Raw genomic sequence first — 23182 nt, forward strand, 5'->3', positions numbered from 1 at the left:
AATTAAGTAGGCATCTTGAACCTATTTCACTTATTAAGCGTCAAATTCTATTGGCGGCCGTTATCGACGCGGCGGAGGAAGAGAACGGCGGTGAACCGGAGAACATGAAGACGAACCGAAACGAGAGAGAGAGAGAGAGAAAACTTTTAATGAGCATATAGTCAGTAAAAATTCGCAGGAGCTGGGTGGTCGGTGCCCCTAGTCCAGGGCTCCGCTGGCAGCAGCTGACTTGCGGACTAGCTGGATAATCCAGGCTTGCTGGTCCAGGTTGTCGCTGGTCAGGGCCGCCTCCCACTGCTCGTGTGTCGGGCATGGCACCATTAACGTTGGGTCAGGTTTGTCCTGGCATTCCCAAGAGATGTGATAGAGTGTGGGGCTTGCACCGCACCAAGAACAGTAACTCGTGTATTTTGTTGGGCTTATCTTATTTAAAATTTGAAGATTAGGGAATGTGTTTGTTTGTATTTTTCTCCAGTCTATAGCGTCCGAGGAAGGAAGTTGTTTGTGTGGTGGTGAGAAAATTCTTTCTAACCGTAGGTGTTCCAGCCTGTCGCCGTAGGGTCCTAGGAGGGGGGTGAAACGAAATTTCATGTTATCGTGGGTCACTCCTAGAGCCTACATTCCGCGCTTCCGCTAAAACAGCGCATGCCCACTTTACCCCTGCGGCTAATCGTAGATTTTTCAGCTTCCCCTCTCATAGCCTTGTCAAGTTACCTCTCCTAAGTTTTGTTTCCACTTTATGGCAGAACATCCACCCAAGTAGGGAACTCGTGACATTTTAGTGAATTTTATGGTATTGTTCTTCCGGGACGGTGCTGAGAAGCGACGATGATGATAGAAGACGATGACACTTGATGAGATAGCAAGAGATTAACTGAAGTTTATACACAAAACTTTACAATATACAGTGTTCTGCAACTTTATCGGACGCGCTTTGAAAAATTATCCCGCCTCAACCGAAGGCTCATTTGCGCTGAAACCGCGCACAAAGCTTGCGCGTTGTTGACTCTTTCTTGACAAGGTAAGTTTGATCATTGTGCTCGCTTCGTTTGACCGCGCATGATAAAAAACCAAGAACCGTCTGTGACGAGACTGAGGGGCAAAAAACGCCGAAGCGGAGTTTCCAGCAAAAGGCAGCTGCTGCGTCATCTAGCGTCGCTGAAGGAAAGCGCCACGTATCGAAAGCGCCCAGGCAAGCATTACGTGTTTTTGTAATGATACTAGATGGCGCCACCGCTGCCCTTCGGCGGTAATTGACGTTTGCGTCTTTCGCTCCTTCAGTCCCGTCACAAACGGTCCCGGTTTCTCATCATGTGGGACAAACCAAGGTAAGAGCCATTGTAAGACTTACTACACAACAAAAGCGACAACCACGTGCAAGCTTTGTGCGCAGTTTCAGTGAAAATGAGCCTCCTGTTGAGGCGGGAGAATTTTTCAAATCGTCTCCGTAAAGTTTCAGAGTACTGGCTACCTCGACCTACGGGAAGGTGACACTTTAGGCCAGTGCTGAGAACTCGATCACAGCCCTCAACTCGGCTCTCGGGCTCAGTTTCAATTCCTCGGGGCCTAGGCCCTACTCGAATCGCAGGCATTAGGGGATATTCAAAAAGGCGCCCCATCTAGGAGGAAAAACGCGAACTACTGCGCGCCATTTTGTCAGGGGCGTCGTTGGCGGCTCTACTGGTTCCATAGAGCTTCTATTAGCTCTATGATTGGCTCCATGCTGCAATAATTAAGATATAGGGGGAAAAAATGACCATGATAGCAACTGCTACCACCCTATTTCAAAGAGGACGCTCTTAGATTCCATCTATCCATCCATCCATGCTTCAGTGGAACGGCAGGAACGGTCGCAGCTTCCTCCATGGGTCGCAGTCACCCTCCCTCCCGCGAACGATGCCCTCCCACTGCTGTGTCCCCTTGTGTACGCAGCGAGGCTACAAGGATGAGTCGGGGAACAAGGTAGGAATTCTTTTTTTTTTCTTACCGGTGAGTTCACGCGCCACATTCAAAAAAAGAAACGCCGCCATCCGTCCGCTCAATGCTTTGCCAGTTGTTCAGCGTCGTGTCAACCTCGATTTCTTTTGTTGCCGTCGTGCGTCACCGTGTCAAATATACGCTGTGCATTCGTAGTTTACGTTTACTCGTTTTTGTTCAATACAAGCTGCTGCTTATGCTCGATATTGCATGCCCGCGTGCACACACTTGAATGGCACCATCAAGTGTGTGCACGCGGGCACGCGGGTGTGTGCTTGCGTATCGCTTCGCCTTGTTTCTAAAAAATATTCCTACGAGTTAAACTTGTGACAGGGAGAGAGAAGTCAGCAGCACTTTTTTTTAAGTGAACTGAGTTCGTGTATATCGCGTTTATAGTGATGCTGTTCTCCCGCGAGAAAAACGCCATGCAAGCGAAAACGCTGGCGATTTCTACCGCAGCTAGTGTTCGTTCAGTTGTATTTTAGCTTTCTTCGTCCGTACTAAGTTTGCGCTCCAGTTTCAGGGCATTCTTTTCGCCGTCAGAGCAACGCAATATTAGAATCCTGTCGCTGTGTGCCCTTTCATCGCTGCTACACCCTCTTGTACTTATTGTTCAGGTTTCCTACCACGGATTTCCTCGAGATCCTGCTCTCCGCAGAAGATGGATTATTGCCATAAAACGGGATGAAGGCCCTTTATTTCAGGTCACCGTGCATACACAGGTATGCTCAAAGCACTTCAAAAGAGATGACTTTATACCAGGAGTGGCAAGTGGCAAAAGAATGCTCAGAGATGAAGTGGTTCCCAGCGTGTTCGTGCTCGCGCGCGCAAAAAAAGAAAAAAAAAGCTCCAAAAGCACGCACACCTTTGCCGTCAAGAAAGACAAAGCCACAAGAGCAACAGAGTCCAACACCGCAGGAAGAAATGGAAAGTGAAGTCTGCATTGCAGACGAGCAGCTGCCATCCCAAACACAGCAAAGTTGCCTTGCTGAAGGGCAAGCTTTGATGTCGACACAGGCCGAGGAAATTCATCGACTGAAGCTACAGTGTAGTACTTTAAGGAATGAACTGGCACAAGCTAAAACGGCAGTTTATAAGTTAGAAGGCGACTACTGTGTTTTGCGACGTCAGCTTGAAGCAGAAAAGTCAAGAACTGCTGCCTTCTGCTTGGACCGTATTAAAGAATCGAATGACGATTTTATGTTTTATAAAGGGCTCCCCGATTACGAACACCCCGACGACAATACTAACTTGCAGTGCAGAAAACCAAAGGACCTGTATAGTCAAGGAAGAAAAAGAAAGTTGGCCAAGGACGACGAGCTCTTTTCTGGTTCTGGTCAGACTAAGACTTGGCCTCTTTGAGCAGGACTTGGCTCAAAGGTTCACCATCTCGCAAGCAACCGTATCCAGGATATGCACAACATGGATCAGTCTGCTCTATACCAAGCTGAAGAACTTACCTCTGTGGGCACCACGAGAAACTGTGGATGCAACTATGCCTGCTGTGTTCGTCGAAAAGTATCCAGCAACAAGAGTAATTCTGGATGCGACTGAAGTCAAGTGTGCAGTGCCCAGCTCGCTAGCACTGCAGTCAAGCACATATTCTTCGTACAAGTCTGCAAACACGTTCAAAGGACTTGTCGGCATAATGCCAAATGGCCTTCTGTCCTTTGTTTCGGAGCTGTTTACAGGCTCAATTTCTGACAGAGAACTAGTCATTCAGAGTGGCTTTCTAAACCTTCAATTTGACGCAGGAGATGCTGTTATGGCTGATAAAGGTTTCAAGATTGGAGATCTTCTAGAAAAGAAAGGTGTGGGCCTGAACATTCCTCTATTTTTGTGTAACAGGAAGTTTTCTGCAGAAGAAGTGAAAGCAACACAAGAAATTGCATCTCTCAGGATTCATGTTGAGAGAAGAATACAGCGAATTAAGTCCTTCCACATTTTTGACCGCCTTGTTCCTCTCACACTGGCACCATTAATTAATCAGATGTGGACTGTGGTTGCCATACTAACTAATTTTCAGTCAGACCTCATCTCTAAGCAAGAGTCTACTAGAGCAGCATGCTAAGCAGAGTATGAGTGCATGCTCTTGTCAAGCACATAATAAATAGTAGTACACAGTGCAATAAATGAAGAGTTAACAAGTGGAATCTCCCCTTGCAGTGTGCTTTAATATGCTATTTTATGTACCATACACCACACCACTTCTTAACATAAACAAGTTCCATGACGTAAGCACTGAATAGTGCAAGAAGCTATCTATGCAACACAATCACCACTTAAGCGTGTAATTACAAGGCAGGACACACCAAAAATAGCTCTGTAACAGAAGCATTACATGCTGGGAAAGCTCATTCTAAGTGACGAACAGTAGCATAGACCAGAAACAGTAAAAAAATATCAAAAACAAGCACTTTATGACATGGCCACTGTAAATCTCTTAAACATTTGACGGTTTGCACCATACAGCAGTTGTTTCACGTAGATGATAGAGTGCATGGATTTTGGCTCGGGCCACGTCACCTAGCACTATCTTATTTTCTGACAGGTGTCACAATTCATATCGCACTGCTATGTCGTGTAACTATCATTTTGGCTAACTGCACTGTCAGCATTTTGAACCAGTAATGTACAGATCCTGGCTCTTATGTCCAGGTGCCAGGTGAAGTGGGTCCAAGCTCAAAGCCATGGGCATTGCAGCTCACATTTGAATGAACATTGTCAAAAATATACATCTCACAAGATTTGTTTATAAGACATGTAGTGGGGCTCTTGTAATACTGGAGGAAGCCCTGAAATTTAAGGACGAGAGTTCCCTACATCTATGTGATATCTGGAACTTTGGAGATGCAAAGAAGCCACATTGCATGTCTCAAGAGCATAAGTCCACCAGTTTTTCCCAAAGGCCGTAAATATGACAGACTGATGCTCCTTGCAAACACTGTGAAGCATACTGCTTAGCGATGTAGCTATCCAAATTAAAGAAGCCCAGCAAGACTAACACTGTACTCCTTCGTGTAGGGCGAAACATAACAATGGTTGTGACCTGTTTAGGCTGTGACATTTATTGAAGGGACAGTCGACTGTCGGTAACAGTATAAAAACGTATATATTCAGGTTCATACAGGAATGGTAAGAAGACTAGAAGGCCAAATATTAAAATTATATACTGCAGTTAAATAAAACAAAGAAATGTTAACTCAAGTAGAAGAAACAGTGCAAAACAGTACAAAGTAGATAGCACTAAGATAAAACGCCAAGGGCAAAAAAACCGCAGTGACAAGGAATGCAACAATGAACAATGCATACTGAATGATTCGATGGTGAACAATAGAAAGTGCACAAAACAACATAGTAAGAGTGACGTACATGATTTCTATATGAGATCTATACTTCACGGCAGAAGTACTGCAGCATATCATTGAAAAAAAATAATCTAGGCGAGGTTTCATTGCTTTCCACTGGGCATAATCAAAGCGCACCCTCTCAATGATTATCCAGTCCTGAGAAAAAACGACAAAGTCCCCCCACTCACAGGAGGTCAAAGCCATCTGTCCGGTTAACTGGCAGTAGTACTCATGACCACGTGATAATCTAGGCTCACCATTGTCAAGAAACTGAACATAAAAGTCAGAAGCCTTCATTGATTCCACATCTGAATCCTTCAACGAGTATGGACATTTAACTTCAAGGACTCCAAAAGTTCCTTCTTCTGGGTCAAACACCAACCTGTCGGGTGATGCCCCCAACCACGGACATGAAGGAGGAACAACAATGCCGCAGTGTTCTACTGTCACATCATGCCCCAGTTTTCTTAGCACTTCCACATAGCGCTCGACAGCAATGGCCTCATTTTTTTTTTTGTCGTATTGAATGGCTCGCACTCTGGAAAGGTCTTTGGGGTCGATCAAGTTGCGCAGGCCTTTCTGCGTCCACTCCTTCCTCATCATCACCTTGCCGAAGGCTGAAGCAGTCAGCCTGGGTCGGCGAGCGTCAATCCAAGATTGGCTCTGTGATTGTTGCCGCGTATTCTTCTCTAGCTCACGGGCGTCTTCAGCCGATATGGATATTTCCTGCAAATAAGTAAAATTTAAAGCTACACTACAAGGCACGAAACTAAAGAGCTGATTGGATTCAATCACGGCATGTTGTTATCTATAGACAGCCAGATACTTCCAGGTTACAACAATTCGGACAAGGAGAGCTATGCTCATTGATTAGTATATGTGAAGAAAAAGAATTCCATAAGCAAATGGGTCACTTATTTGAATTCCCGTTATTTGAGATGATAGCTGTACAGCCAATGGCATGGTATATAAACCAAGACAAAGATTATACAGTACACATATTGGCTACGGCTGTAAACGTTAGAGTAACCCTTTGCTTAGCAAGTGCACCTAGTTCCCGTCAGCTACCATAATTAATGTATGGAAAGCTGTAGCATTAAAAGTAAGGAGATAAGTGCTAAGAAAATAATGCTGTTTAAGCTATAGGATCATGGATACAAAGACCTTGTTAGGCACTAGTGATTTATGCAGCATCTTAGATGATTTATAGAGTATTAATGTCCTAAAACTACTCTAGAATGAGGTACGCACAGTGAGGAGCTCCAGATATTTCGCCCAACATGGGTTCTTTAATGTGCATTGACAGCACACAGTACACAGGCGCCTTACTTTTTGCATCCATAGACAAGTGGCTGCCACAACTGGGATGTTGTGTAGCGTGCACTCACATGAAACAACTATTCTGCACAACTGCTCTGCACCTTGCAGCGTGCAGAGCTCCTTAACATTTTGTAGCAAATAAATGTTGGACTGGTATCACAATTCGTTCTGTGCGCCAGCCTCATAACTACTGACACCTTCAACATGCAATCCTACACTATGTACCACTGCATAAACCTATCACAGCTGGAAACGGTGTTTTAGGTATTTATGTGTCACATCCTTCAGCAGTGCCATTGTTTTCTTCTTGATATCATCTAGTCTCGTATTCCGACATACAATCCTGCTTTTTTTTTACATATCTGGCGACACATTGTCTTAAAAAAAAAAGGCAATGTCTTCTTCAATGACTTAAGTCACGATGCAGTCAAAATACTCGAGACAACACCCCTTCATTTCGCAAAATAGCAGAACTTCTTAGTTATGGTACTGAGATACTTACATCAAATATAGCCTTTTCTGCACTTGAGCATCGTTCTTCAAAGACATGCTCTTCAACATCGACAAAAAGCTCAATGGTCGGAAAAGTGCATGTCTGATCTGTTCCAGGCAGCAGGTTGCCCAGCAAAGTTGCCTACCCAGACGGCTGGAGAGACTGGTGGTATGTCGCAGGAGAGCCGGGTGGTGCAAAGCCAGATTTTGTCGGCCCTAAAGGTCGCATATTGCTCAGAACGGAAGCAAATGAGGTTTTTCCCAGGGCTCCCAGGGTTTGTCCAAGCTCTTTCACTGAGTTGACAACTTGGCAACTGTCCTCACTTTGGCATTCAGACGTCGAAACTTTCAGTCGCTTGGGCACACTGCATCCACCATCATGCACCCGTCGCCAGTCAATGGTCTGTACACTGGCTGGTTTGAGTCCTGTTTGCCGAGGGCGTCTCCACTGCTGGGGTAGCTCAGTGCAGGATAGCGCAGGAGGCGCCTCTTTGTAGCCGCCTTTTTGAAGGAAGGTGAGGAGCTGCAGAAGAGCTAGCACATGGCTGCAGACTCCGTTTCCAGCCGGACACTCACAAATGTTGGCAGTTATTTCATCCGTATCTCTCTTTAGTGTGATTGTCACAGGGTAGGGTGCTCCAGTCTTCTTCTGGCTTCTGTAGCAGATGCCACGGGCAAGAACAACATCGGGGCTGCAGTAGAAAGTGGACGACGCAAGCCATTTACAGACCAAGCATTACATAAACCATTGTGCTGTTATCAAATGCAGTACAGTTCTCTTGGAATATTATCACAAGTGCTCAGCTGGACATCAACCAACCACCAAAAGAGAGCAAGGGTTCTCTCAAACATTACATGTCATCTTTGCAACTAGGTAAAAAAAAAACAACTTGTAGAATGGAATTAAAAAAAAAAAACAGAGGACTGTTGTTTTACCTTCACGGGTGGATTTAACGAACGCGCAGAGTATGTGATGCCGTCAGCAACGCAATACAGGTTGTGGGGCATGAGATATTAAAAGCATAGTGTTTGCCTGTCTAGTTATCGGCCGGCATTCCACCAGTCCGCGGCAGGCGAGTAAGCAGAAAACGAAGGACGCGGCATCATTCGGAAAATGTGAGAGCGTGTACGTCGTATCAGCGTACCCAGGTTATCTAAGATAATGAGTTGGCGCCCCCTGAAAAGCCAAGTATCATACCCGAAGTTTCAATCTTCATTACGGAACAGTTCAAAGGTATCTGAAGCTAACCAGGCCTTGAATTTTCACACAGCCTTGCTCTATGGGATGTTTTTGCTTTACAGAAACTATGAGAGAACGATGGGACGGCTCGGAAAGCTCGTCCTGCAACTTTTCGCAAAGAACACTATAGCAAAGGTCCAGTTGTACAATCGAGGATCAAGCACTGTTCGTGAGAGCAAAGCCTTGCGTGCCTATTAAGTTCTAAAGTTGACTTCCATACCGCTGTCAGCGGGAAGCTAAGCAGCAGCACAACTCTGAAACTGAAGACGAGCAGCAAGCACTACGCATTTGCTCTGGATGGCAAACAATCTATTAGTGAAGGTAATGGTTTTCAAGTGCACGTTGACACAGAAGAAGGCTCGGCGTACGCCTCAACGGCGAAATTGTATGCCTTCCGCTGCTGCTTGCCGGACGCATCACTGTGCGTGCAAAATGCTGCCAGGGATGCATCGGTTAGCTTCGGAAGCACACTGAGGTCTGGCGACCATTTCAGAACTGACGCTGAAGGCGTATGCTGCATGATGGAAAGCTAAAAGATCTCCCAAGGCGGCACCTGCTGAACCTTCCACGCACAGCATCCAACGGCAAATATCCGATCGCGCCCCTTACAACATGGCGGTCGCTACCAGGGTTGCCAGAACACTTAGCATTTTGAATATCCCCTATTGCAGCAAGCATCAGCATAATTAGTTATTTGCTGCCTACCACACCTCTTTTGACTTTGCCAGTATCAGTAACTCTCTCCCGAGACATCCGTGTAAGCATAAAGAGTATTAAAAAGTAAAAAAAAAATAAAGCTGTGGTTTAGCTCTGTTTAAACCTGCAGACCAGCAGACGACAGGGCACCTGCAGGGAGGAACTGGCTGCCTATCGAGTTGTGATCAAGGCAATGATACGATGTGTTTACTGCGAATTTTCAAATGGTACTAAGCAGCCGTGGAGACGTCCAGTCCAGCTACGGCCTGAGCCCGCGTCGACGACTGCTACGGACGGAACGATAATGATTGTGTACGTGCATGTTTTACTGAAAGCAAATCATTTAAGTATCTGTATACGATTACAGAAGGGTTAGAGATTACACAGTCATGAGGGTCACTTTCTCGGTCGGCCGCAGTTCCTGTAGAATTCCATCGTTTTCGCGAATTCCCTGGTTGTTGAGCCGCTGACGTTCCGTGTGGCCAAATCGAGTACGGCCTTCGATTCCGGCATGTACCGGTCACAACTCTATGGGAAGCCGCTTCCGCAGTTTCTGGTATTCTTCCACTGAATATATTGCAGATAATTTAAATGACACCATCGTTACAGCTCCTAGAGCACTGCATCAAAACGGGCATGGCACGCGCACTGCAGCGAAGAACTCACAGCTGTGCCCGGCCGCATTGCTGACAGATTGCATCCCAGGCCTTTTTTTACCTCTGAACGTCTCTGTAGTCAATCCGTTTGGTATCATAGACGCAGGGCTGCGCTCGAATGCCTTCTAGCAGCTTTTCCGCAACAGTGTCTGAAATGCGCGCATGGTCACTATCTACAGGGTCTTAAATATTTGGGGGCTGGGATTTAAAAACTTCCGATGTAAAATCTACTACCCCATTCGAGCTGAAATAACGTTCACAAAGTAGCAAAATATCGTCTACGTTATCTGATAAGTGATTGAACATCGGTACTTGCCTAGATTTTCCGAAATCGAGGAAAAACTGCTCTCGGCGGCATGCACAATTTTCGCAGAAGAGAGTCGAAACCACGGAGTAAGATGGACAGGAGCGCCGACTCTGCTCTTTGGAAGGGCGTAATTTTGCTACGTCGGAGAAAGCTTGGTGGCGGATCTGATAGATGGCGCTAGGATTTATTACCGACTCTGCTGAAGCGTGCCGACGCCGCGCCTCCGCTCCGGCGGTTCCGGGCTGCCGCTGCGTTTGTCGTCTGCTTCTTCTCGCTGCCCTTGCGCATCGCCTACATCGCTGCGGGAATATGTATCGCCTGCATCGCCGCGGGGAATATGTCCCTTGAAATCGTGTTGTCTGCATCTTCGAGCTGCACTGAGGTGTCACCTATTGCCTGCCTCATCGCTATCATATATCTCTTTCAGTCCCGTTGCGCTCACCTGCTTCATACAGCTCACCAGCCGCATCCCGCTCACTCCTTCCTATTTGCGAAGTTTCCCATGCAGACAGCGCGTTTCACGTCTCTGTGTTTTCTTTTGTATCCTGTGATCCTGTGGATGAAAGTGTGAGTATTACGATTAGAAAAACGGTACGCGATGTTATGTTCAGTCTCCGGCGCCTGCACATTGACGAACATAGGCCGAAGTGGATGGTTCTGGATCAATTTGGGCCACCTAGGGATCTTGAATGTGCGCTGACATTCCACAGCACGCGCATAATCTGCGTGTTTATTACATTTTCGCAGCTCAACGTTGTAGATGCAGCATCGGTGGCATGCTTGTAGTTGATAGGGCCTTGTTCTCAGGATTGAGCACTACAAGCGTCAAGTTTTCCCTCTGATTCGGAGCGCTCAACAGCTTTCTTTTCTTGATTTCTGAAATACGGTGGAAATTCCGCTCTTGACTATAGGTGAGCCCGTTTTTCTTCATTAAGTAATGCATTTCCTTTATAGCTGCTGTAGCATTTTAGAGAAAGAAATTAATCCTTTAAATGCCGCGCACACATCCTGTGCTTTTGAGTTAATTCCTGGCCAATCGTTCTGCTTCCACTGCTGGAAAAGCTTTGAATCAGTTGACGGCCGAAACAAGGGGACTTTTTTGTTTCCTTTTCCGCACCCTGAATTACATCCAACGACGAAACACTTCATCGACTACCCTACCATCCGCATATAAAAAAGAAGCAGTGCACAGTATGCGCTCCTCACACGTATGGCGTGCTGTGTGCGGTTCCGTCTGCATACTGGTGATCTCGCTGCGTGGTTTGTCGTCTGCATGCCCCTGTCGACTCATTCTCAACGGAATACGCAGAGGACAAAAAAAAAAAAAAAAAAGACACTGGCGGAGCTTTATTTAAAAGTTTTATCTTAAAAAAAGATGCAGGTTGGTGGTGACCACGATTGCACTAGTGCGTTTTCCGGCTAGCAGATGACGCGCAAAGCTACCTTTACCCCTCCGTAAGTCCCTTTACCCCTCCGTCTGCTCTCCGCCCGTTGTACGCGACGCTCGCGCGGTCTCCTGAATCGAGCTCGGGGGCATTTCGTTTCGCAACACTGTTGAGAGGTGGCGCGCATATTTGTCTCTTTCTGCAAGGAGGATTGGGGGGGGGGGGGGGGGGGGGCGCGTGACCAAACTTGCGTCGGCGAGGAAAGAGGAGCGGATATAGAGACTACAGGCAACCTGCACTGCAGTGGTCAGGCGGCGCTAGTGGAGCGCAGCGTTCAGCGCCGCCAACGGCGGCGCCGAGTAATCTGAGTAGGCCGGCGCGGGCGGGCTGCGTTCGCGTTGTACGGCTGGAAGCATCTCGGCTCTCATTTTCTGCGGTTTTAAGGCAATCGAATGTCTTCAGAGCTACTTCCGAAAACCAATACTGACGAAAGGACACCGCCTGTTCGAGAATGCTCATGTTTAAAACGTTAACGGTGTCGACGTCACCGCGAAGTGCGTGCCGCTCGCGACGGAACACCCGCGCGCACAAATTTGAATTTCGCGTGAGTAGACGGAATTTTTTTTAACGAAATTTATTCTCTCAGGGCATCAGTCGGATATGTGATGACGAATTAAGAAATAATTAAATGAATGAAAAATGTTGTAAACGTAGCTTTTCATTTACCTATTGCGTTCACACCTCATACCCAAACATTGAAAGTGCAGAGAGAACCTGAGAAGAGATTGATCGCCGTTTTTTCTTTTTTTTTTTTTTTGTTCTTTCTGTTTGATTACAGCAGCATAATAATTTCCTCACGGTTTTGCTTTACAGTTTAATACCATGACGAACACTTTTGTTCGTGGTGCACTTTTCAACAGTGCCGCGGAAGTTACAGGAGGCATGGTGCGGTACCCGCTACGGATGTGGCGATTGCAAGCACTGTGCGGTTGTAGCGTGCATCATCAACGAAAACTGTGCGTGCCGGGGGCGGGGAGTAAGGGGTCTCCTACACCGTTGGAAAAATAAAGCTCTTAACAACAACAACAACAACTGGCATGCATTTTGTACCTCCGTACCTCAATCTTGAGGAAAGCCGGCGGATAATACTGGCACTCAACGGCAAAGCTTTCGTAGAGGAGGGTCGTTAAGAGTTAGAATTTTTTACTGTTGCTACTAATGATGAAATAGTCTATCGTCTGGGACAAGAGACTCTTGAGTAGCTTGAGCAGTCGGTGAAAGAAATATTTGGCGCGGAACGATAGAACGAAGTTCCATTCTCAGCGTATACAGTATCGCGGGCCTCTACGCTCCGCCACTTCGACTTTTTCAGCCCCTTAAGAACTAATTTACAGATAAATATGCTTATTGGAATCTGTAATTGGAAGTTTTTAAGATATTTTGGCTTTGTGGTTCCGAATAGACACCGCATTAGAAATCCGGTTCACAGATCCACGAACATTTTTTTTAAATTTCGCCTCCGTTGAAATGTGGCTGGAATACGATGCTGCGGCTGCGCGGCTTTGTTGCTTTTCTGGACCTATGCCACTCGATCTTGCACAGCATATACCAGTACACGCCAAATTTTACAGCGCGGAGCGCATACTGAGTAGTGTGCCCCAACCAGCGTGCGACTCCCCGAGTCAGAAGTTTATACCGTTTCCTCCGCTCACGGGTAATCGTCTTATTTTAGCTTCTTGGTGTCTGTACACCAGTGGCCCCATAACAAAACGAATTTCAGTTACATTACTCTCTCGCCGCCAATATCTCCTTCTCTCATCATTCTCCCCAGGTTCTCCCAGCAAGCGGTACGCTTAGGTTTCCTTCGTGATTGTGGCAGTCTTTCTCGCCGCCCTTGCGCTTATTTTTATTCTTGTTCACATCCGTAGTAGTCGAAGCATCGCATGAGGCCACTGAAGTCACTAAATGAGTAAATCACGCTCACTGGGATAACAAAACGCGAACGCAGAAGGAACACAGCGGCCGCAACATATACGGCGTCAGCTTCTGCGCCGACTCAGTATTAGATCCCGTCGGCCTCCAGGTGGCGCCACATGTCTCAGCAAACTCCATTGCAGGTTGCCTACAGTGCGAAGCTGAGCGCCGGACGCGGGCTCGGCGTTCGTGCAGCAAAATCGGCCTACGCCGAATGCATTGCAGCGCGCCAGAGTCGGCGCTCCTGTCTTATCTTACTCCGTGGTCGAAACGCTGCTTTGACATGGTACGTCATCTGTCGAGCAGTGAGGCAAGCTCCATCCTGGCCGTTGGCGCGCTTGCCTCGCTGCCCGACAGATGACGCACAATGTCCAAATAGCTTTTCGACTCCTGCGAAAATTGTGCACGCCACCGAGAGCAGTTTTTTCTCGATTTCAGGAAATCTAGGCAAGTACCGATGTTGAATCACTTATCAGATAACGTAGACTATATTTTGCTACTTTGTGAACGTTATTTATGTTTGAATAGGGTAGTATATTTTGCTTAGGAATTTTTTTAAATCCCGGCCCCCAAATATTCAAGACCCTGTACTACCTGTACACAGCAAACCGCCATCTTCACTGTATGTGAGGAATGCTGGGATGCGTGGCCGGCGCGGTCGGCGAAAAATAGGACCAATTCTATTTGTCCGTCAGCGACGTTGGGCCGCGCCGGCTCGCGCTCGCTACGTCCGTCACGTCGTGCGGAGTCTCCGTACGGGTAGTTTGGTGTGCTGCTTCGACAGCGGTGTAGAAGCAGATTTTTCGCGATGGCAGAAACGGCCCAAAGAAAACATAAGGGAGCCCAAGCCTTCAGTCCGAGCGGAGAGGGGAGGGTATTTTTGCCGGTCGTGAACGCGCAATCACGTGACACAAAAGTGACGTAGAGCTACTACGTCACTTCTGCGTGTCCTGTCGACGTTTTTTTTTTTTGTTGTTGTTGTTTTTTTTTTTGTTTTTTTATTCTACTGGGGCAGCGAGAAAAGCGCTTGGCCGTCAGAGCGCGGCTTCGAGCTGGCGGAGGAAGAGCATCTAGCCGTCCGCACGCTTTCTTCTGTATTTTTTTTTTTTCCTATTAGTAGGGAGAGGTTGAAAGGAAGCCCTCAATAAAGGGGCTTTAGAGGCGGGCAGGCTAGACAACGTAGACAGCGTGGTTTCAAACCAGTGACGGCTTGGAGCTGCCCTCGGTAAAGCAGTATGCACGCTTGCTTCCTTTTTTCTTTTTCGCTAGCTGTGAGGTATGGGCTGGTTTGGCTTGAGAGGCAGCGGAGGGAGTACTGAAGATTTGCTGTCGTTTACCTGGCTCAATCAGCCGCTTTTGCACCTTAAAAGTTACGCCTCAATTATGTACATACTATATATATATATATATATATATATATATATATATATATATATATATATATATATATATATATATATAATGTAGTGACGTATCCGTAAGCTAAGTAACATCTTGTATAATTTCAGCTTAATTCCAAACATCAACGTTTACGCGCCGCAAGATGCTGTAAAGGTATTTGCTTTTTGCCACTAAAAGCTGCGTGTGTGTGGGCGCGCGTGTGTGCAAATAACTGATGCGCAGGTACTCAATATATTTGAGGCCCCGCATAAGGTCAGTACTCTTGCACGTTTTCATTGTAGTGAGGAAGCAATCACAATCCCTGCAGCGCGCTGCGAAGAAGCAGACTCGCGACTCGAAGTCCCTGCGTCGCTTCGAATACCAGCTCTAACCCGCCAGACCACCGGAAGAAAGAGAACGAAAGCAAAAGACTGCGAACGCACAAAATCTGCGCTCACTCATTCCCCCGGGGAGGAAATTCTGTTTACTGCTTGAAGCCATGGGGGAGGGGAGAAGACTGTGTTGGAGGAGGAGCCATGGCGTGGACAAAACTAAAGCCCCTCAACAAAACCGCCGCGAGCGCTTCCTCTTACAAGGGGAAAAAAAAAGAAAAGAAAGACTCCGCGAGATACGCGTACGTGACGTGTAAGCTACGTCACCCATGTGTCACGTGATTGCGCATCGTCGACCTGCAAAAACATTCTCCCAGCGGAGAGTGGGAGGGAAGTGGCGCCTGGCGCGTGCGCTCTCTCAGTGGATGCCTTTGTACGAAAATATAAAAAAAAATTGATTCAGTAGGTATCTGTTCAAGAATGGAGGTCTCCTTGCCAGCTATGAAAGGTGAGATGAAAGGGGAACAGGCTAAGGGTTCGAAACAGTGGAAGCTGCCCATTAAATTAAAAATGAACGGTTGCTCACCAGAAAGCATCACTGCATTTATAGCGTGAACGTTTTTCCAGCTCGCGGACGAAGAGGCCGAAACCAATATTTATATCAATATCGTTATTTATATCAACGTCCAAGATGTCCTGTCTGCAAGTCACAAAATCATGAGGCAGATATTCACCACTAGTTGTGGGTTTGCCCGGCACTGAAGCCGACGAGAATTCGGCACCTGACGGCAGTGGGCCTTTCGCCGAACAACTTATCTTCATACATTGCATGGACGCAAGGGCCTTATCATCGCTCTCTCTTGAACTTTATTAGAACAGTCAACCATTTTTCTTTCATTTAATATCCCTTTAAAATTTTTTTTACACATTCCATTATGCCCTGAGGCAGTAACAATGTTATTAAAAGAAAGGTAAAAACCTCGGCTATTTCCCCACATGGTGCATGAGTTTACTTCGCAATAATTTAAATGAAGCCCACCGCAGTTTCGTTTTGGAATAAGAGTGAGTTCCAGCTTTGTGCGACATATTAAGCCTGAAAAAAAAAAAAAAAAAAACTCCCTTTTTATGAGATGACCATGCCTGCTTTGAATAAGCAAATGTGATCTAGCATTGACTTTTATCGCTCTCTTAAAGGGGCTATTAGCTTCCAAAATTTTCCTCAGCAAATGCTAACCTTGTTAGCATCTCTGTCCAATCCTCAGGGAGCGGATACAAAAAAAAAACATTAAGCACTAAAACTTGTTCCAAACTTTTTAACATCGTTGCGCATGTGTTTGCGCTCTAGCTCTTTACGCGTGCGTATCGCGTACACTTGTTTGTCCCCATCGGCACCGAACATTGCGTTTTCACAACCAGTTTTGCGCCAGTAAGCCCCATATTCTCACAAAATTCAAGTCCAAACATGGTGTGAGAACCGAAATAGATGAGACAAGTCTTCAGAGCTAGCTTCCCAGCCTAGCTTTGAAGCTAGCCTACCTTTCCAGAGCCTAAGCGTTCCGCTGCCTGGGGAATATTTCAATGAATGGAGAACGCGTGTCTATTACCTACTAACGCTTTTCTGTTGATAGATACCACTTCCACGGAAAAATGTCTTCAGCACGAAGTTAATTTTCATCAGAAAGAGACAACGTTTACTTATGCCAGTATGCCATATGAAAACAAATAAAGCCTGATCTTCATATTCGACAGCGCAGAACATCGATAGAGTGCGGCACTGAGTGCTTTGATTGGTAGTGCTCGTAGAGCGGTATTTCGAGCATATCTGAAAACTTAGATTTCCGACGCACGAGAAAAGAAAAGCAAGGTGCCCGTGTGCTGTACGACGTCAATGCACGTTAAAATACCCCAGGTGGTCGAAATTTCTGCAGCCCTCCATTTCGCCGTTTCTCATAGCCTGAGTCGAACCAAAAATTAGATGAGAATTAAACTCCGCCGTTAAGGGTATGACGCGATAGCGTGTCGCACACACACGGAGGGTGTTTTACACTTTTTTTCTTTATTTTATTTTACTGTTAATTTTATACACCGATACTTAGCATAGGTAAATACTGGCTTTCCATTCTGAGCAGTTTGACACTTTTGAATGCATTCTTTTCTATTTTTTATACTACTTGAATTATTATTTATCAGTCACATATTTTTCACATTTGCACTACATTTTTAATTAGCATCACGAAGCATTGGCGTTTCATTCTGAGCATTTTTGACGCCTTTCTATCCCCTTTTTCATTTTTTTTTTCATCTTTTATTTCTCTCATACATCAATGAATTACGTAGAATCTTCATCGCCTGTCAATCCATCATCATTCACTAGAACCACAAATTATTTTTTGCATCATTGTATACAATGATATAATTTTTTTACGGAGCCTTCGATTAATTATTTCCGACACGTGGTGATGTTGTTGTTGTTGTTGAAAACTTTTATTGTCCAACAGAGAAGGACCACACCGCCTGGGCCGCTCTGTCTCACCCCCCTGTAAGGGGGAGGGGACTTAGCGGCCCAGCCGCACGGGATGGTCGCATTAGATGCTGGCCGGTTTGGTTTCGCCGGCGGCCTCTGCTGCCAGTTGGACGGCGGTGAGTTGGAGCTCAGGGTCCGAGCTTCGCAATAAGGTTTCCCAGGCTTCCCTACTGCTAATGTTTTGCGCCCTGCCTGGGGAGTAAGCGCACTCCCAAATTATATGGTCGAGGGTTCCTCTCGCCCCACACTTTTTACATTTATCGTCCTCGCAGTCCGATCGGATATGTTTATTTAGTACTGGGTTTGGGTATACTCCAGTCTGCAGGCGTCTCCACGCCATTGCCTGACCTCTATTTAACGCCGTGTTTGGTGGGGGGAAACGCCTCCGGCATTGCCTGTAGTGTTCTGTAATGTCTTGATACGAAATTAATCGCCCTTCTCTATTATGTTCTACCTGAGCCGAGCCATCCTGTACAGCTCGGAGGTAGAGATCTCGAGCTGCACTGTGGGCCGCCTCGTTACCGCTGACAGATTCGTGCGCCGGGGTCCAGATGATGTTGATCGTCCTATCAATCACTCCTTGTGTTAAAATTTTGGTGGTGAGGGGGTTTACCCTCCCCCTACTGAAATTTTGGATTGCAGTTTTACTGTCGCTAATAATATATCTAGCTTTGGTGCCAACGCAAGCGATCGCTATCGCAGCTTCCTCCGCTATCTCGGTTTCTTTCCCTAGTATGGTAGCCACCGTGATGAGGGTGCCTCCCCCATCTACCGCCGCTATGGTCATGTATCGACTGTGTCTGTTTCCTGCCGCATCTACGTAGGCAACTTCATTTGGGGGTTTGCTCCGATATATTGTTTCTATCGCTTCCGCCCTTTTCTGTCGCCTTTCCCTATTAAACTCAGGGTGCATGTTTTTGGGTAGGGGAGGGATTCTTAGGTGCGCCCTGATTTTCCTGTCAATGTCAACCCTTTCCTTTTGCCCCCTGTCTGTGGCTATTCCAAGGTTACTTAGCGTAGCTCTTCCCACTCGCGTCGTGCTGAGTCTTTCAAGTTGCGAGGTTTTAACCGCTTCCGTGATTTCTGAAATCGTATTGTGCAGTCCTAGGGCCAGTAGCTGCTCCGTCGATGTACATGTTGGGAGGCCTAGGGCCTTTTTAACGCATTTTCTGATGAGCGCGTCTATCTTTCTCCTCTCATCTGCCTTTAGGTTCAGATATGGCGTGGCGTAGCCCACTCTGCTAATGATGAAGGCTTGTACCAATCTCAGGAGGTTTTTTTTCCTTGAGGCCGCCTCCGTTACGTGAGACCCTCCTGATGAGGTTTAATGTCTGGGTCGCGTGGTTTTCTAACTTTTTAATGGTGATCGTGTTCCTTCCGTGTGTTTGTAAGCGGAGTCCCAATATTCGTATTGTCTCTACTTTTGGTATCTCCCTTCCTTCCACGTACACCTGTGGGTCAGAGGGAGGTTTGTTCCTGAGTGCCTTGTCATTATACACGAATATTTCTGATTTTTCAGGCGAACATTTAAGTCCTCTGTCCGCCGCGTACTTAGAGGTGACATCTGCTGCCGCCTGCAGCGTTTCATTGATCTCTGCGTCGCTCCCTCTGTTGATCCAGAGATTGATGTCGTCCGCGTACAGGCTGTAATTTAAGTTGTAATTCCCAATTTTCCGCATGTTGAAAAGGGTGGGTGACAGTACCGATCCCTGAGGTGTCCCCCTGTTACCTAGCCTGATCACCCCAGATTGTATTTCCTGGAAAGTTATAACCGCCGTGCGGTCCGTTAAGAAATTTCTGACATAGCGATAAGTTTTTAGCCCTATTCCTGCCTGCTGGAGCCCTTCCAAGATGGCTTCGTGCTTGACGTTGTCGAAGGCCCTTTTTAGGTCCAGTCCCATAATGACTTTCGCATCTTTGGTTCTGGAATTAATTATGTCTTGCTGCAGCCGCAGCATGACATCCTGTGTGCTCAGATGGGGCCTGAAGCCATACATCTCGTCTGGCCATTTCTCTTTTTCCTCCATATAATTTGAAATTCTGGTCTGAATTATGTGTTCCATTAACTTTCCTACACATGACGTGAGCGATATAGGCCGGAGATTTTCCAGTTTCGGTTGCTTCCCGGGTTTTGGGATCAGGATCACGGTAGCCTCTTTCCACAGCGGTGGGATCTCCCCTTTTTCCCAGCATTTCTGCATGTAGCTAGTAAGGGCCTCTATCGAGTTGTCATCTAAATTCCTGAGCATTTTATTCGTGACTCCATCTGGCCCTGGAGCTGACTTGGTTTTGAGTTTCGCTATCTCCGCCCTTACTTCAGCTCTCGTGATGGGCGCATCTAACTCCTCATTTGGAATTCCCTGGTAGTCGGGTAGCTCTCTAATTTCGGTGTCCCCTATGTATGTCTCGACGAGTTTCTTCATGAATATGTCATCGTCCTGCTCTTCGCATGCGTGTCTAACCTTAGCCATTTTGACTCGTGCTTGTGTTTTGGACGTTTCAGGGTCTATTAAATGTCTTAGGATATTCCACGTCTGCGGGAGGTTCATATTCCTTTCCATGTCGCCACATTTGTTAGTCCAATTTTGTTCACATAGTTTAAAGGCGTAATCTTCTATTTCTTTGTTATGACGCGCCAGTCTTCTTCTGAGATTTTTGTTGTTTCTGCCCTGCCTTTTAAGTCGACGTTCCATGCCCTGTTTGGCCTCCCACATGTGTAGGAGTCGGGCGTCCGCTATTTCCGGAGCTTTTTCCCCTTCTAGCGTCTTAGTTGTTTTCCTGGTGTCTTTCTTTACCGCTTCGCACCAGTCCTCTATATTTCCTATCTCTGTTAGGTATCTGTTCCCCCTAATCTCTCTAAATCGGTCCCAGTCTGTGATTTTCGTCCGGAAGCACTTTTTTCCTTTGACTTTACTCCTGATTTCAACCGTGGTTTCCACTATTGAGTGGTCGCTCCCCAGGTTGAGTTCCGTATTTAGCCATTGCGTTGTTTCTACGTTTTTAATCAGGGTCAGGTCCGGTGAGGTATCGGCGGTAACGCTGTTCCCCGCCCGCGTGGGGTGTAATGGGTCAGTGAGCAATGTTATCCCCAGGTTATGCGTGTCCTCCCACAACTGTCTCCCCTTTGCGTCTTCCTTAGTGTACCCCCACTCCGGATGATGGGCGTTAAAGTCCCCCACTATAATTAGCGGCTGGTTCCCTGCTACCTTAAGTGCCTTGTTCATTATCGCCCTGAAGCGGACCTTCCGTTGTCTCGGTGGGCTGTAGATATTGAGTAGGAAAGTGTTTGATTCCTCCTTTTTTCCTGTTAGAATTTCTACAAAGACGTTTTCTATGACGTTGTCCTCTAATTCGTGTTGGATTGTTGCTATGTTTCTCTGCACCAGTGTTGTAACTCTCGATTTGTCCCCTTTCCCACTGTGGAAGGCGCGATACCCTTGCAATTTGGCCGGGCCGCCGGTCTCCTGCAACGCTATAGCAAGGGGGGCTGATTCGCGGATCGACAGCGTGCTCTGCAATACCGGTCGCTTGCGTCGATACCCGCGACAGTTCCACTGCCAAATTTGGATGTTATTGGGCGGTCTGTCCATTATTCGACTTTGTTTTGTTCTCCTCAAGAATAGTCACTCTCGCATTTAGGTTGGCGGTTTCCCCCTTTAATTGCTGGAGCGCCTCTGTCATGAGGTGAAAGTGATTTTGCATCTGTATCTGCATATGTTGAATCTGCTTGGCTAAGTCCTCAAGTTTACTGTCTCTTTCCTTAGCGAAATTCTTAAGACTTCTGTCCAGTTTCGCATTTACTTTCTCTAGCTTTTCATCCACTGTTAGATCTGAGCTACTATCTTCCCTAACTTTGCGTTTAGATGGGGGTGGAGAGGTATCCTCGACCAGCATATTATTATCCGCTTCCTTGTTGTCGACTTGAGCTGTAAGATGTTGGCCTTCGATTTTGTTGGGCGCCCCTATTTCAGATCCGCCTGCTTTTGTTTGAGATTTAGTCGCCACTGTATTGCGCTCTGTTTTTAAATTTTGTATTTCCTCCTTTAAACTAAGGATCGTTGCATTCATGCTCTTAATAATGCTTGTTAATTTTTCTATTTCCTCGTCTTTTTTGTCCTTCTTAATATTTCGGCCCTGGGTAACCTTGCCTGCGAAGCTCACGCCTTTGCTCTCACCATTCTCGGTTGTTGGTTCGTCTCGGTCTCGACTGGGGGTCGTGGCTCTCGAGCTTGACAGTCCCCTGGATTGGCTCCTCCGCCTGGAAGAGCTTCGTCCCCTGGAGGCTGTCCGCTGCTCCTCTCCTAGTCTAGGGAAGGAGCTCGTCCTGGGCTTGTATCCTTCTTTCTCCCCTTCTTGTCTGGCTCTTGGGCGGCTCTGGTGTTCTTGGGTTTTTGCGATTTGGTTGGTTGCTCCCTCCGATTCCGCTTCTTTCTTCATCTTCTTTTCCCAGATTCTCTTTTTGATTTCGTACGGTGTACGATGGATCAGCTTGCATTTGCTGTCCCCCAGCATGTGCTCTTTCCCGCAGAGTTGGCACTTCAGCTTGCAGGTGTGGTCCTCTGGTGGATTTTCCTGTCCGCAACCACGGCACTTGATGTTTGTCGGGTTTGGACATACGTCGATTCTATGGCCTAGTCTTCCGCATGCCTTGCATACTTCATATTTCTTCTTATACAGGTAGCATCTGTGCGGGGCTCCCCCAAGGATGACGGTCCTCGGTACTTTCTCCTCCTTGAAGAGTATTAATATAGTCGTGGAATCTTTCCCGAGTCTTCTTACCCCGATAGCCTCCGGGTTTGCCTTGTGCCTTAGCATTTGCATGATGTCCTCTTGGGTGAAAATCCTATCCACCCCGTGCACCACTCCCTTGCCGCACCCGTCCGGAGTGCCCACGTAGGCGAAGACTGCCACCTCTTCTTCTTCCCCTAGCTTAATTCGGTTTATGCTCGCGTATTTCATTTTTCTTTCCCCACTTGTTGTAGCGATGAGAATGGAATGTTGTTTCGTGTTGGGTATCACGATGTCCTCCTCTTCCGTTTCTTCAATATTTACGCCCGCCGACGCCCTGATCATTCTTGTTAAATATGCGGCTCCACGTTTAAGGAGTCTATCTAGTCCTCCTTCGGGTCGGAGAATAATCTTGTCCGCTCCCTCCGGGATTCTTGCCTCTTGTCTTTCTACAGAAAATGCTGCCAGTTTTCGTCCGGCCTGCTTAAGCCTGAACTGCTCAGCCTCGATTTCCTTCCTGCTCTTTTCAAGCGGGACAACCTTCTTCCCTCTGCACTGGAACCACTGTCCCGGCACCGTGAACTCCTGCGGGTCCACTTCTTCACCTTCAACCACCTCCATGGCTGCACTCACTTCAAATTTCCCGCGCGCTTCGTGCCGTGCTGAATTTCTTCGCCGCCGGTGGCGCTGCTGCACCCTCGGCTCCCCCGTCGGGGCCTCGACCACTTATCGTCTGGGTTAGGCTTAGCTCGCTTCGCCCCAAAAATCCTTGATGATTCGAGAAATCGGACTCACTTGGTGGAGAACTTGTTATCCACGTA

The 23182-nt window shown here is 47.0% G+C and overlaps 1 protein-coding gene across 1 annotated transcript; it reads right to left on the bottom strand.

Annotated features, from left to right (window-relative positions):
* Positions 1-4625: 4625 nt before the first annotated feature.
* On the bottom strand, positions 4626-22982 carry LOC146204087 (uncharacterized). Its single transcript, XM_084604181.1, has 3 exons — positions 22800-22982; positions 5379-6053; positions 4626-4772 (listed from the first exon to the last, which is right to left on the bottom strand). Exons 1-3 carry the CDS (start codon positions 22980-22982, stop codon positions 4626-4628), a joined length of 1005 nt encoding a protein of 334 aa, XP_084460307.1.
* Positions 22983-23182: the final 200 nt, after the last annotated feature.

This window comes from Amblyomma maculatum, chromosome 1 (genome assembly GCF_055883805.1).
Source record: "Amblyomma maculatum isolate TAMU_Amacu chromosome 1, ASM5588380v1, whole genome shotgun sequence".
NCBI lineage: Eukaryota > Metazoa > Arthropoda > Arachnida > Ixodida > Ixodidae > Amblyomma > Amblyomma maculatum.